The 14,826-nt window shown below is 37.3% G+C and overlaps 1 protein-coding gene across 10 annotated transcripts in view; it reads left to right on the forward strand.

Annotated features, from left to right (window-relative positions):
• Nucleotides 1-14,621, forward strand: part of COBLL1 (cordon-bleu WH2 repeat protein like 1) — an 86,759-nt gene extending 72,138 nt beyond the window's left edge. For all 10 annotated transcript variants that reach the window (XM_075756799.1, XM_075756805.1, XM_075756802.1 and 7 more), the window contains 5 exons: nucleotides 3,433-3,691; nucleotides 6,210-6,295; nucleotides 7,698-9,316; nucleotides 9,950-10,132; nucleotides 13,096-14,621. In XM_075756799.1, coding sequence (XP_075612914.1) covers nucleotides 3,433-3,691; nucleotides 6,210-6,295; nucleotides 7,698-9,316; nucleotides 9,950-10,132; nucleotides 13,096-13,182 — 2,234 coding nt within the window. In that variant the 3' untranslated portion in view covers nucleotides 13,183-14,621. The remainder of the gene's footprint in view (nucleotides 1-3,432; nucleotides 3,692-6,209; nucleotides 6,296-7,697; nucleotides 9,317-9,949; nucleotides 10,133-13,095) is intronic.
• The last annotated feature ends 205 nt before the right edge of the window (nucleotides 14,622-14,826 follow it).

Genomic DNA, 14,826 nt, shown 5'->3' on the forward strand with positions numbered 1-14,826 from the left:
ATTGCTACTTTAGCAAATAAGCAACGCAAGTTAAGCTGCAAATATAGCGTTACCTTCTGCCCTATAATGAACCATTACCAATGGTTAATTTGGTGTCCAAGTAGTGTATAGCTAACAGACACATGTATATTAAGTGGACCTATGCTATATAATTTGGAATAGGCAACATTTCTGTTGTGAAATGACAGTTTTCTCATGGTGTAAAACCAGACTATCTTGACAAAAGTAGTTTGAAGGCATACATCTACTAGAATAAACATTGACAGAGAATTAACTTGAACATTTGGGATTATAAACAACAATTTTTTTTCTCAATTATGATTTTTGTTCCCCTTCCCAAAGTTTAATTAATGCTCAGCCTTTTTTCTAGGGAAGAGGGTGAAATGGTGTTCTAAAAAAAAAATTTTAAAAATTACAGATTTTTAAATAATTTCCCATCAAACCAATCCCTTGATACAATCATCTTGGTTACAGTATCTCTTAAGAAACTTGTTAAGGACTATAGAGTCCAGAGCAAAAACACTGGCAGATTTGCATGATGTAGTCAGGCGTTCTGGCTTACAAGCCTAACGGCTCACAGGGCAGTGTCAGCCTGTTCTGGTGTGCAGAGTATTCTTAGTGGCTCAAAGGAGACTTGCAGTCGGTATGTCTTCACAATGTCATCCTGTAGGCTTTAACAATGTTCTTTTAGGGCTAATTAAAACTCAATGACTAATATTCATAGAGAATAAATTATACACAGTCAAAAATGCAATTTATGTTATATATGGACTTACATATAGAGTATATAAGCAATAAGGCAACAGTATGTAGCCAGTATTGCCATAAGTACTTCCTAGCAATACGTTGCACATAAAAACTCTAAACTGAGGGTGTGGAAACAACTCATAAAATCTGAACTGTTCCTCTGGGGAGTTAAGCGCATGATGTAAGTGAAGGATGGCTGTTAAATGTTTATGTGTCAAATGCATTCAGACATTATTCTGCTGTGGCAGTGGTGGCCCAGGTCTGGAGTGAGATCCAGTAACAGATGAAAAACCACAAGCTGAAAATTAACTCCAAGCAAGGCTGATATGCTGATAAATGACGTAGAGTGCTCTGGCAGAAGTGTGAGGGTTGGGTTTGTTTGGTATTATACATTTGTAGGTCAGGTTAGTCCACGCCAAAGCTTGCAAGTGTTCCTAGCACAGCATAGGACAGACTTTCATGTGGCAGGAATGTCAGCAATGTCTCCTACCAACCCAAGCTAAGTTTCCATCCCATCAGAATAAATACAACTCATCCTTTGTTGTACTCCTCTCCAGAGGAAAAGCGACAGAGATGACAGTAGTGGCTGGGCACAAAGCCATAGCAACTCCAGAATGCTTCCGTTTGTCTTGTCAGAAGCCCTGGCTGTGCTTTGTTGTATAGTTCAGGCTTCTACAGAGTATTTAGACTGAAGGTCTTAGTCCTTGTTCCTGTGGCTGGTGATGGCTTAGGCCTCTGGCATAATAGGAGACAGTGTTCTTGAGAGCTGCTTATGGGCTGTGGAATAGTCTCAGCAGGTTTGATGTTCGCCCACATTCTGTTATGCTTTGTCTGGGCCTTGTGACATAAATATTTATCTTTGCACACATAAAATAGTTCTGCTATCACTAAAATCATCTCCGAAAGCATGAGACTGCTAGCATGACATTTCCCTAGATGGAGATGAAAGGGTTTGGCAGGGGGTGGAAAGGAAGAGAAGGCCCTTACTAATAGTAAGGTCTTAAGGGAGTCTCTTGAATACCAGCATGGCATATTTGTATGTATCTGCACTTAAATCACATGGAAGAAGCTCACCTGCACCACTTTGCAGTCTTGCTCCTCTTTCCCTGGGGATCGAGATCACCTCTGCATTCAGCACCATGACACATGTTGATCACATTGCTTAATGTGTAACTACAAAGCTTTATTACAAGAGTGCAATAAAAACCCCTAGAATTAAATAGTAAAATGTTTGGCTTTTGTAGTTGGTCTCTAACTATGAATGAGTAACTTTGGTATTACTGAACTCTTAACTAGTGACTCTATTGGAAAAATCAGAGTCTCAGATGTACTGAGATTTTCTCCAATATAAACAGTCCTCTCTTATGTTTCTATAACAGCGTACTTCTCTAGAAATACTGGAAGCATTGTAGAATACCAGTCTGTCCAAAAAAAGTCAATCTAAAAAAGTCAATCCTAAGATATTTTGTATTCTGAGATCTGCTACTTTCCAGTATTGCTTGCTTTAAGCCAGTATTCTGTTTTCATTGTTAGCCTTTGTTTACACTTGGAAATTTAGTGATACTCTTAGAAAAGTCTGAACCCTAACTACCCAAGGGCATGGCCCGTACCTAACGGGTGTTGGTGCATGCAAACCTGGCAGGTAGTCCCTGCTCAGGTCAGGCAGAGGGCACTGCTTACATGGCTCAGTTGTTGCCAGTAGCCTTCCGTGGCACCATATTGCACTATATAGATGGAACTGCTGTTTTCTTTGTGTTATAGAATGTAAGTTGCAAAGCCAAGAGGTTAATTTTATGGTCTACTTACGAATATTTGAAAAATGTGAATCATCTTGCTGTAGGAAGATTCCTGGCAGGGAAGTGAAGTTAGAGATGGGTAGTCCCTCTGGAAATCGAAATAGGTGGATTTATTAGTTTAACTTCAGGTACACTGAATTATGCGTATCCTAATCCAGTAACTAAACCCTTTAGTTGAACTATGTTCTAGTTGAAATTTCATTATTTTTATGGATTAACACTTTCCTATGTACTTTATTTTTGTGCACTTCTACTGTAACACAGGGCACTGCACAAGACACTTCTAACTGTGTTTTAATATGCTTAGGATAATTGGGGGAAATTTTTCATAGTGGTGAGCAAACTTGTTCAAACCATGAGCAAAATTGAGATTTGGTTTCCTCTTTAGTTCTCTAACATACCTACATGTGATATAGGTATGTTAGAGATAAAGGATATCTGATATAAAGGAACTGTGTATTTTAAACCTCATTGGAAAGCGAATGGAAGTATTAAGAAATCTGGGTAAAATAAACTATCTGCCTCCATGAAATTTCAGATTATGATAGTGTTAAATATATTTTGATCTATCCTAATCCAATACTTGCATTAAACAAGGAAAATGTTATACAGTAGTTACAGATGCAGAAACAGACAGTGGCACGGTGATGAACATATTTTCACATGTAAGAAGAGACAACTGGTAAGAACTAGAAAATACTGTGAAGTTAAAACTCTGAGTCTTTTTTGGCCTGAATTATGAAGTTTCCTCAGTTTTCCTTCTTCAAACTACTTAGGTTGACTTCACAGTCCCTCTGTATCTGTACCCTGCATTGAGATTTGTGGGTTGATTCTTTTTTTCTTTTTTTTCCTTCTTTTTTAAATTTTTTCTTCCTTTCTGTGAGTGTAGGTGTAAGGAGTGCAGAATACAACCTGGAAGAAATTGATGAAAGGGAAGAGATGAGCATGCAACAGAGAGAGGACAGTGAAAGTACAAATACCCCTCTCAGGACAGGAGAGGTTACTGCAGCCTTCAGCTCTGCTGAGGCACCACTGGAAACTGAAAAAAAAGATCCTGCTTCATCAGTTCCAGTTCCTGGCAGTGTTTCTGTAGACAACTTGCAAAGCTTTGAGGAAGAAAAACAAGAAAATATGAGCACAGATGGCAAGTAAGTACTTTTTGTGACAAAGAAAGGAGCATTGGGGAGGGAATGGGGGAGGCAAATAAAACGTAGAGTGCTGTTTCATTGTGGAGCAGAGAATAGAGAATTGTGAGAGAGGAATAAGCTTAATATGCTTAGCTTTCATTGTAGCACTCTTCTGTGCACAGTAATTCACAAAGCTTTTCAAGAAAAATGACAAAGAAGTGTTCTGCAGGCTATTCTCTTTAAACCTCCCTTGCCTTACTACTCAAACAGCTGGACCCCAGAAAAGCTGAACCTGTCTCTAAAATACCCAGCATATTTACTAGAGCAACGTGCTGCAAAATTTTGGATTGATTAGTTAAATGAGAATTTACAAATTCATTCTTACAGTTGGGGAAAAACACGTAGATCAGCCATTTCTGTTCTGGTGCAGTTATCGCTTGCATATTTGTTTCAGTTTTACTTTTTCTTCTGTCTTTTCCTTATATGTTAGCCAGTTGTCTTGACCTGTCTCGATCCATCTGCTCTCAGGAAAACAAGTTAATTCTTTCTTTTTAAAGAATAAACACATTAGTTTTCCTAACCGCTCTTTTTCCCTTATGGTGATGCCGTACCTTTGCCCTTCAGCGTGTTTGTTAAACTACCTGACTCAGCAGGTTTCCAGCATGAGTTAGTGCCCGCTTGAAATAAATGTTGATTGTCCAGAGAAGTCCCATTGTGTTAATGTAATTCACTATTTCTCTGTTCCCTGGGGCCACTAAACTGGCTACTGTTCCCAATTTAAATTGAAAGAACTATTTCAATTATTGTACTGAAGCCAAAATGTGTGAATGCTCTAGTAGCCAAGAACTTTCAAGGTAGTACAGAGAGCTTTGACTTGTATTTCAGGGGTCTTTTTTGTCAGTCCAAGGTCAAATGGGGCTTTGCAAAAAATTTTTGGTGCTCTGTCCTGACAAGTGTTGTGCCCGTTGCCTGGTGTGTCTGCTCTATGGCAATCTGCAAGGAGGAGGATCAGCCAAATGTTATTTTTCAGTTGTCTTGAACTTGCAAATTATCAGACCTGGGCCAGTCTGGCCAATTGTCCTGGGGATGTTTCTTTTTTCCCCCACTAACTTGTAATAGCCTTTCATGGCCTATAATCCTGGTGAGTATCATCTAGTGTGCACTGTGCTCTAACTTTAGAGTCTGGCAATCCTTTCTTTCCTGAAATATCACAGGGATTTGAGAAGGACGACTAGGGTTTTTCTGACATTATATTTCTGGAAACGTTTTGACAATCCAGTTCTTTTATATAAGATCTAGTTACTTTGAAGAAGTGCTTTTTAATCAAACCAGTCATATGTGTAATATTCCAGTCAAATCCACTGAATTCTATGACGATATTCAGTGGCTCTTGGGTTTGGTTTGTTTAAAACAGTTCAGCCTGTTGTGAATACTTGTAGTTCTGTCCCTCAGCTGTGTTCAAGGAAATGGAGATAAGCAAGAGTACGGAATGCAGAACTGAGCTTTAACTTTCTTCCAACAATAATTTTGAGAGCTTATGCTCCTGTTTAGTGGTTTATTGGACACTTATAGTATATTTTGGATTGTACAAGCAACATGATCATGGATGGTTGAGGCATTTATAATTTTAAACAATTCAAAGCAGAAGTCTCCACTCAAGGCACTGATTCCTGACAATACATTTGATGTGACAAATGAATTGGAATCTTCATAATGCTGATATTTGTAACTACAGAAAATAAAAGTATCTTAAATAGAGATGTAAGTTTGAAGTTTCAATCATTTTTTAAATGGAAATTTTAAGTATTTTGGCCTTTTTCATTTACCTTTTAAAGTCAAGTACTTAATATTCTCCCCACCCACCCAAAAAAAAAAAAAAAAAAGATGTTTTTTCCAGCGTTTGTGTAGTTCTCTTGTCCACCGTGGCCTGAGGACAGAAACTGTATGCATTTGCAGAATGTTTAGTATGCAAATAACATGTGTGATGCCTATTTCTTTGTTGTTCTTAAGGTATTTCTTGAAAGGGACGGAAAATTTTTCATTTCTATTTTGAAAAGTCTGTACTGTTCATAGGTAGTCAGCGTTTCGTGTAGTTTCCTGTATATCCCATCAGGGACGAAATCAAGGACACATTTTAAATGCTGGGGGATGTCAGAACACTTCCCACCAAGAACACTTATATGAGGGATAAACCATCACCTTGATGGTTTCTGTGGGACTGAGTTGTTACTGGAAAGGGGCTTGTTCAAACTGCACAAGTAAACAAAAGGAGGGGAAGAGGGAGAGGAAAACTGATCATCTGCTTACACAGAAGAGAGTGAAGCTGCATGTCATTTTGTTAAAATATCATAGCAGCATTTCCTCTTGTTTAAAAAAAAATAATAAAAGAATCTATTCTGTTGAGTACTCCAATGTTTGGCACAGTGATTCTATTTTGTCCATCTGTGTTTGGAGAATATTGCCAGTTCTCTTGCATCGTTTCTTGTGTTTACTGAAATGAATGATACCAGCATATTTAACGTACTGTTGTGCTTTGCAGAGGACTACAGACTAAGATAAGCAGTGAGCAAGCTGCATTTGAAAAAGACAGGAAGCTTAGAATTTTGGATCAAAATAAAACTGATGGTGAGTAGTACCCACTCATTTTTAACACTTCAAAACAAGGTTGAAGAGAACTTTTCTATTCCTTTGGAAAAAATGACAATACAGTCGAGTCTTGAACTGCTATCATCAGATTATTTTCTTCATGCTTTCTCTAGCTCTGGTGTATCCTCTTTGAGATGAGGTGACAAGAATTGACTGCAGTTTTGGTTTTTTGGGGTTTTGAATAATTTTTTTTATTACTTCCTCTAGCAGTAGTCAAAGCTGCATTGCACTGCCGTAGGGCAGGATGGCTGGAGCAGTACTGAGGAGAGGGAAGGCTGGACACAGAGGTTATCCTGCCACGTGGTGCCACGTGGTGTGGCATGGGCACTGCACCGCAGCGGTGAAGGAGAGGCCATCGGTTGTTCTTTGCTTACGAAATTAGCATGAGTTTTCTGCACGAAAATGCAAATATTTTTAAACACCAATAGAACAAAATGACATGCTGATTTGAAAAGAAATGACGACATCCTGTGCATCTAAAGGATCGTAATTTTTCCCGTGGATTTAGGGACCTGACTGATTTATTTTACGCTTTTGTGACATTGATTTTCAGATTTATTAGGCTTTCCATTGTCTTTTATATTCAGTACACCTCTGTATAAATCATAACAACATACTGCATGAGTCCTATTTATATGTGACATTAACTGCTATTTGGTAACATACTTGAAATGAGGACTTTTTTTTTTTCCTTCCTTCCTTCCTTCCTTCAAAATACCACCCCAAATGATTATTGCTAAAGAATTAAGTTTTTCCCAATATTGTATTTAAAGGAATTTAACCCAAACATTCCTGTGTTTTGGAGAGGACTACATGTGTTTAGTCTGGGGATAGAAAATTTAGTTATCGGACCTGCTAAACAGTTGGAAAAATAGAGTTGGAAAATAGCTTTTGTCCGTATGTTTTCCAATTGTTCCCTCGTACAAATACATAAGGTGTATTTGACAAAATAACATTTGTAATGTTAAAACTAAAGAACAGAAGCCATGAAAGCATGGAACTAAATAAAATTTGCATCTAACTTAATATTGAATAGACCTTGAGGTCTTGAGTCACTGATGCTTATGTAATAAACTGAAAGTCATTAGCACTTTTTAAAAGATTCTAGAATAGATTTTTCTGTTAAGTTGATTCATGGCACCAGTAGAGTGTTAATTAAGGAAGAATACCTGAGTTAGAATACTATTATTTGGCAATATTAGTCAAAGATAAGTATATCTTTAAATTGCTTTTAAAAGTATGCGTTAAGGAAAATTTTAATATCAGTGAGGAGCCCGTCCTTGTGCTTAAATACATAGGGCACAGGGCTTCGTGATGTAAACAGGAAGGTTGAATCATTTTGGAATTTGTATTAATTTTGGAATCTCTCCTTAACTTAAAGATCACAGTGATGCAAAACTCCTTCCAACAACAGAAGAACCAAAAGAACTTCAGACAGCTGAAATTAAAACAGTAGATTTTAGAGAAAATAACAAGCTTGAAGTTGACAGACTATCAAACTGCCAGGCATGTAAAAATGACATCTCTGGAAGTCATAGGAATTATCCTCAACTGATTCCAGAAAAGCAAGTTCAGAAGACAAATCAAACCAGCTTGGACACAGTAAAAACTCAGGATGTTGCAATCCAGACAGGTCCATCAGATGGCGATCTGGGAAGGACTACACAGAAAGAAGTTACTGTTCCTCAAGGTTCTGAATCATCCACATTCAGAGGACTGGTCCCTCAACACAGCACAGACACAAACAACCCCCTTCTTCAGGTGATGCACAGAATACAAGAGGATGAAGATCCTTCAACAAAACAAAATCTTGAGAGACAAGAAGTTACCTATGAAAAAGTAATTCCCTTAAGAGATCAGAGTCACATTTGTATAAACGGCAGTAATTTTGCTTCACCAGAAACAACAGCGAAAACTCCAGATGACTCTCCTGTAAAAGGTTACCCTCTTTATAGACAGGACACCAAACCTAAACCCAAGCCCGCTAATGAAATTACAAGAGATTACATACCAAAAATTGGAATGACTACTTATAAAATAGTGCCTCCAAAATCCTTAGAAATAATGAAGAGCTGGGAATCAGAAATTCCATCAGATTATAAGGATCAAGAGGTATCTACTTTGGAAAACTTTTTGAAGCATGAAGACCCCAAAGAATTCACAGTGCAAGCTGAAATTCCTCATCTTCCAAAATGTGTGGGTCATTTACAGATTGGTTCACAAAATGAACCTCCAGCAACAAATGATCTGTTGCACAGAGTGAACAGCATTTCTGAATGCATGACGTCTGGAGCAGAGATAACCATTGAGAGCAATCGGATGGAAACAGTGTCTTCCAAACAGCGTGTCCCACTGATGCTAAGCTTGGATAATGCAAACGCTGCTTCTGAGACTCAGGACAAGTCAAATGCATTAAGTCCTACAACGAAGCCTAGTTCTTTTTATCTGCAGATGCAACGAAGAGCTTCAGGTCATTATGTGACATCTGCAATTGCCAGAAGTACCACTTCTGCTCCTAGTTCCATTCAAAATGAAACTAAAAATACAGAGATGGGGAAAAAAATCTCATCACCTGATCCAACTTCTTTGTCTTTACATAAAACAAGTACTTCTCCTCTGCCAGCAGATGAAAAAAAAGTTGATGATGAAAAAAAAATTGAATCGTCCACTTCTGCTGAATGCAATAAACCTTCAAGTTTTCCCTCCTGTCCGCCAGCACCGTTGAACCTAAGAACTCTAAGAACTTTTGCAGTTCCAAAGCCGTACTCCAGTTCGAGACCATCACCTTTTGCTCTTGCTGTCTCATCCGCAGTCAAAAGGTCACAATCATTCAATAAGACACGTACAATCACTAGCCAGGCACTGAGAGAGGAATTTCCTGTTGAACTCTCCTCTGCTGCTTCAGCAGCTGAATTCTCCTCCACTACCTCCGTGCCTCAAGTGAAAACTTCTTCCTTACAGACCATAACAGGGGAGTCACAAAATAGTCTAATGGATAAGGTAAAGTTTATTTCTAATATTGGTTGACTGTTGATCTACTGTCTTCTAGTGTGACTAGGCTAGAGGCCAGTCTCCGAACCGCTTCCTGATCAGAAAGCGCTGTATTCATACAGTGTGAACACCTTGTAGTGTCTAGCAGTAGCACAGCATCATAATGAAAAACAGTAATACAGGGAATGTTAAAGTGAAAACAGCCTCACTGGATTATTGGAAATAATTATTTCTTGCCATTATTAGCACCTCCTCCTTTGAAGAACAGTAAATTAAATAGAATCATTTGTACTGTGTATACCTATCTTTATGTTCGGAGTGCTTGTGGATTTGTTCTTTATGGTTCTGTGTGTTGATTTCTTAAATTTAATTCTGAGTAGTGTGATCAGTTTGACTTCAAGGGATCATGGCACAAGCACACTTCAACGGGAGTATAAAATTTTGCTAGCATAATTACCTGAGGGAGAAACTATGTGCTGTAGTGGAAACATGGCTGATCTCTGAAATCTTGAATGAAGCAAACACTAGAACAGTAGCAGCTTGATACGCAGCCTTGTGCCAGGTTGACTTAGTTTTCCATTTATGACTAATTCAGATTAAAGGTTTTTGTTTTGTTTTTCCTCCCACTTCCTCCCTTTATAGAAAGGCAGCAATGTGAATAGTGAGCAGAAGAGTCAGGCGCAGTCAGGTGCTTCCACTGACCACCCACCCCCTGTCACTAAGAGACAAACCACGATGTCGTTCCAGCGCTCTGACCCAGAACAGATCCACCAGAGCTTGCTGGCTGCGATCCGCTCTGGAGAAGCTGCTGCCAAATTGAAAAGGGTGAGTTTTCATCATTGCATCGATAACAATGAACTCATGGTACTTCCTTCAAAATTACCATATTAATGCCTGACACTAAAAGCAGTTAGCTTTGGCACAAAGTGCTGCCAGGAGGTCTCTTAACAATGGGAAGGGAGGTGGGGAAGCGAGTTCGGTTTTGCAGAATAAATTGGTGAATGCACATGCAAAGCTTCATATGTCCGTATTTTCAAACAGTGCAAATCCAAACGGAAATCTTCCTGAAATGAATTAGAAATCTCTGAGTTATCAATTAAGTGTATCGCTCATAAAATCAGGAACATATTAAATTATTTATTTGTGTTTATATGGTTTGAAGTGGTATGGTTTTAGACACATGCTAAGCAGCTTCACCCTAGACCTGAAGTAGCGCGCAGGCAGATAACATACAGAAGTTCTGAAGATTGTTTTTCTATTAGACTCTGTCAGGTCCTTAATTCTTCTTAAATGTACTTCAAGCCTCCTGCTGTTGTTTGGTATCATTAAAAAGGTATTTCTCAATGTTCTGCCAACAGTTCTGGTAGGACCATCTTCCCCCACCCCCTCAGGTTAACACTGTAGCTTAATTTTTCTTTTCTCTCTCCTAAAATTCACCTATATTTCTCCCATTAGGTAGAACATTGCATACTTTAAAAATCTCTATTGTTTTAAATTTGCAACCAGACAATTTGATGATAGCCTCACACAAAGCTTTCTTGCCCCAGCATTAGTATCTTGTCTTCTGTATAGAGGAATAATTTCTCATTGCAGAAGGTTAAAGAAATTTAGTAGTTTTTGTTTTTCTTCCCTTTCCCACTTGGAACTTGAAAGAAACAAATGACCTGTGGTGGGTGGATGTGAGGGTTTTCTTGGTTTTATGAAGTCTTTGATCCCCTAGGGTCAAAATCTCTCAGTGGATGGTCAGATATTAGAACAAACCATTTCATACGTAAGGTTTTGTGTCAGTGTAGCACTGCCACAGCCTCTCTGAGACTTGTAGCCCTCCCATCACTTCTAGACTGAATGGGAAGATTCAGTTTCCCAGAGAGGCTACAAGCATGCTCAAGTATTTTCTGACTTCTAGTCAGTAAAAGTGGTACATAATACACCATAGTATTACTTCTAAAGATGTGTTGCTAAACAGCTACTTTAAAACCAGGATAAGATTAAGCAAATGCTGTATTGTTCAGAGTCACAAGCTATCTGTTCTACCAGAAATATTGTTTGGATTTTGTTTGCATATGTTTTTATTAAGGTTTTTTCCCCCTCTAATACATAATTACATTCTGAATAATACTGAACTTTATTTATTTTGCATAGTGTGTGAACTTTTGTTTTATGATTCTATGGGAAATGTGCATAGGCATGGTTGTTGGCACAGTAGCTTATAAGTATTTAAAAAAAAAAAGTTCATAACGTGCTTTTCAAAATTCAGAAAGTCTATTTCTACTAGAAAGACAACAAAATTAAAACTTCATTATGTGGTTATTCATTATTTTCTGACAGAAATGTTCTTAGATTAGATTTAACCCTCATAGTCTTTATCAGCCCAGGTACAAGAATGGCTTGGGGAAGAGGAGAGAGATGATGACTGAAGTCCTTTTTCCTTTCCCTTTCTCTTCTGTGGGCGGCAGAGTCTGTTGAGGCTGGGGATGAGGAGAAGGCTATAATTTTAAGGAGAAATTTTAATAATGAAGATGCTGTAAGCATAAAGAAAAGCATTCTGCAACACAGAAACCTGAAACAGGCTTCAAAAAGCCCCTGAAACACACACACAAAATGCAACGAAGAACCCACTGAAATTTTGCCAAACATAAAATTGTACATGCTGTTCTTTTCACTCTTACCCAGAGCACATATGCTGTGGTACAGGTACATCTAACAGCAGACAAAGATGTGTTTTGGCCTATGGCAAATTTAATAAAAGCATGGTCTCATTTTATGTTTAACATGGAGAACCGGCAGTTGTAGGACAAACAGAGAAATGAAGCATTCCATATCAATAACTTCTTAGCACCCAAAAGTGATTTCAAGTATTGAAAGGAGTTTTCATTTCAGCTTCCACTATCGTGCTGTGCTCAGTAGTGGTAATAACCTGATCCATTTGAATTGTGAAAGAGGTCTGTTGGGTGCTTGCTTCTCCTTTTACCTCTTACCGTACTCTCCCTTCTTTCAGCTCTGTGAGGGAATCATTAAAAAAATAAAATGCTGGCACCACTAGCCACATTCCTTTTTTTTTTTTTTTTCCTGTTTTACTTAATACGTTGTGAGTATGCAATGCCGAGATCCGTGAGCTTTTGTGTTGCTGGCCTTTTCTGTTCAATAGGGCCCTCGGTAATTACTAACCTAAAATAGGTCAAGTGAGGTTTCTTTTTAACCATTTTTCTCTTCAGAATGTTTTGTGTTTGGTAAACTGTGCGCTCCAGTATGTGGTTTGCATGGCTGTGGACTATCCACAGCTCCCATTAACTCCAGTTGGAGTTGTTGGTTTATGTATCCCTCCTGAAATCAGGTCTCTTGAGATCTATCCTAGAAGTTATAGTTTGCTCCTGCTAAAAGAAACATTACCGTGGTATAAAGGAGTGTTAGAAGATTTTGTTAGAAATCATCTCTATTTAATAAAAAGTGTTTGGTTTAGTGATATTTTTTCAAGTATGTCTTTGCAACCAGGTCTGGAGAAGGACTAAAAGTTATGCATGTTTTGAATAGTTATACACAGAATTTTACATAGGATAAAATATGTTTTAAAGTAATTTCTTATATTTCGACTTTTGTAGCATATGGGCTTTGTTCAGAAATTGTATCGGACGTCTTTCATTGCAATGAGAAATAAGCTTAACTGAAATAACAGCATTTCCGTTTTCTTGAAGTAATACTGTATAATATACTACAGAGAGAAGAATCTGAAAAGTTAGGTTAATATTTTTTTTCTTTTTTCTTTCCTCTTTTTTTTCCCCTGCCTCCAGGTTGGTCCTCCATCAAACACCATATCTGTCAATGGAAAAGCCAGGCTTACTCCTTTGTATTCCACAGAAGCAAAAGCTAATCAGTAGATATTATACCAAATATTTTGCACTTTACTACTGCTTCATAGGCCAACTTAATACTAACTACAAATTTTTGAAAGTGTAAATGCAAGTATATGTTAATATATTTTTGTCAGTTGTTACAGGAATTTCAATCTGGGTCCTTTGATGCCTTGGAAAGATTATTAAAATATGTAAATTATGGTAATATTTTGCCTTTTTCTCTTTATAAAGCTGACTATGCTGCTAAAAAGGTTTAAGAGAAGGTGCAGATGAGCTTTGCTTACATTAGAATGAGATTCAAAAATTCTTGATTTTAGCCTTCAAGACTGAATGATATGTAGCACTATGCTGAAATTACAGATTTAAAGCAATCGAAGAATTTTAAATAATTAATTTTCAATTGTGTATTACTTTAACAGATTGTATGAACTTAAATCTACCACATGCTGCCTCCATATTACTTTGTTAAATTAAATTTGTAATTAGTAGAAAATCTTAATTATATAAAATACTTTGTTTCTCTTTAAAAAATGGATGGTTTTGTTCCTGCAGCTGAGAGTAGTTGGGATAAGTATTTTGATTTTTTTTAATCTCGTTAATTTTTTTTCCTGGTAGCACACAAAGAAAAATCAGGACATAAATTATCGGAAATTTTTCTACTACTAAAAAACTTTTCTTAACAGTAGCACTACATGATGTTTCTCATCTGCTCTTTGACTACCTGTATATAGTATTTACTTAGCACTCAGATAAGCAATACTTTTTGTGAACTAGATATATTTTAAAGTAGCCATCAGCATATAGTCACTTACTGATAAAATGCAAATTCCAGTTTTGATACTCAATGAAATAGAAGAACTTTTTTTTCACTGGAAGTATGACTGAAGAATGAACTGCTTTGGACTTATTAATGTAAAATATTTTAATCTTAAAACAGCACAATAACACACAAAGCATTCTCGTGTCTGAGAGTATCTATTTATAGATTAAGCATTAAATACCAAAATGGGAATATATATTAAAAGAAAATGCTTCATGTTACATGTTATCTATTTTCCATTTCTTGTCAAGGTTATACGTTTTGGGGAGAGGGGTGGAAATACGATCACACTCATGATGAAATAGCTACATGATGGATGCACGCAGCAAGTGCTGGGGTATTTGCCATATTAAAATATTTTCTTGCTGGACTTGATTTAAATAAAAGTAATTGTATTTAGTTTCTATTCTTTAACAATATATTTATTTTGTACTTTAGAGACACTCTGTAACTCAGTTTCAGAAACTGATCTATATGTGCATTTCAAAGGGTTATTATTAATGGTTTGCTGCCAGGTTTTCGTGCAATAATCTCAGAGGTCTCATTACTTTTCTAGTACAGAGTCAATTATTGATTACAAATAACAGTGTTAATGCTCAAACCCTTCAAGGAATGTTTTAGTAAATAAAAATTCATAAAGAGAGCTGATGAACATCTGTTCACTGCTGTTCTCTCCTGTTTTCTCTCCTATGTCTTAGTCCCTGTCAGTGTGTATTCCCACATCCTTCTCCACCTTGTTCTTCCCTCCAATCAAGGACTAATTCCAAGGGTGGGGGGAACTCACGTGGTAATTCAAAAGATCTCTTTCAGGGTCTGATTGCAAAAGAACGCTTCATCCTTCACTTGAA

The sequence above is a fragment of the Balearica regulorum genome, chromosome 6 (genome assembly GCF_011004875.1).
Source record: "Balearica regulorum gibbericeps isolate bBalReg1 chromosome 6, bBalReg1.pri, whole genome shotgun sequence".
Classification (NCBI taxonomy): domain Eukaryota; kingdom Metazoa; phylum Chordata; class Aves; order Gruiformes; family Gruidae; genus Balearica; species Balearica regulorum.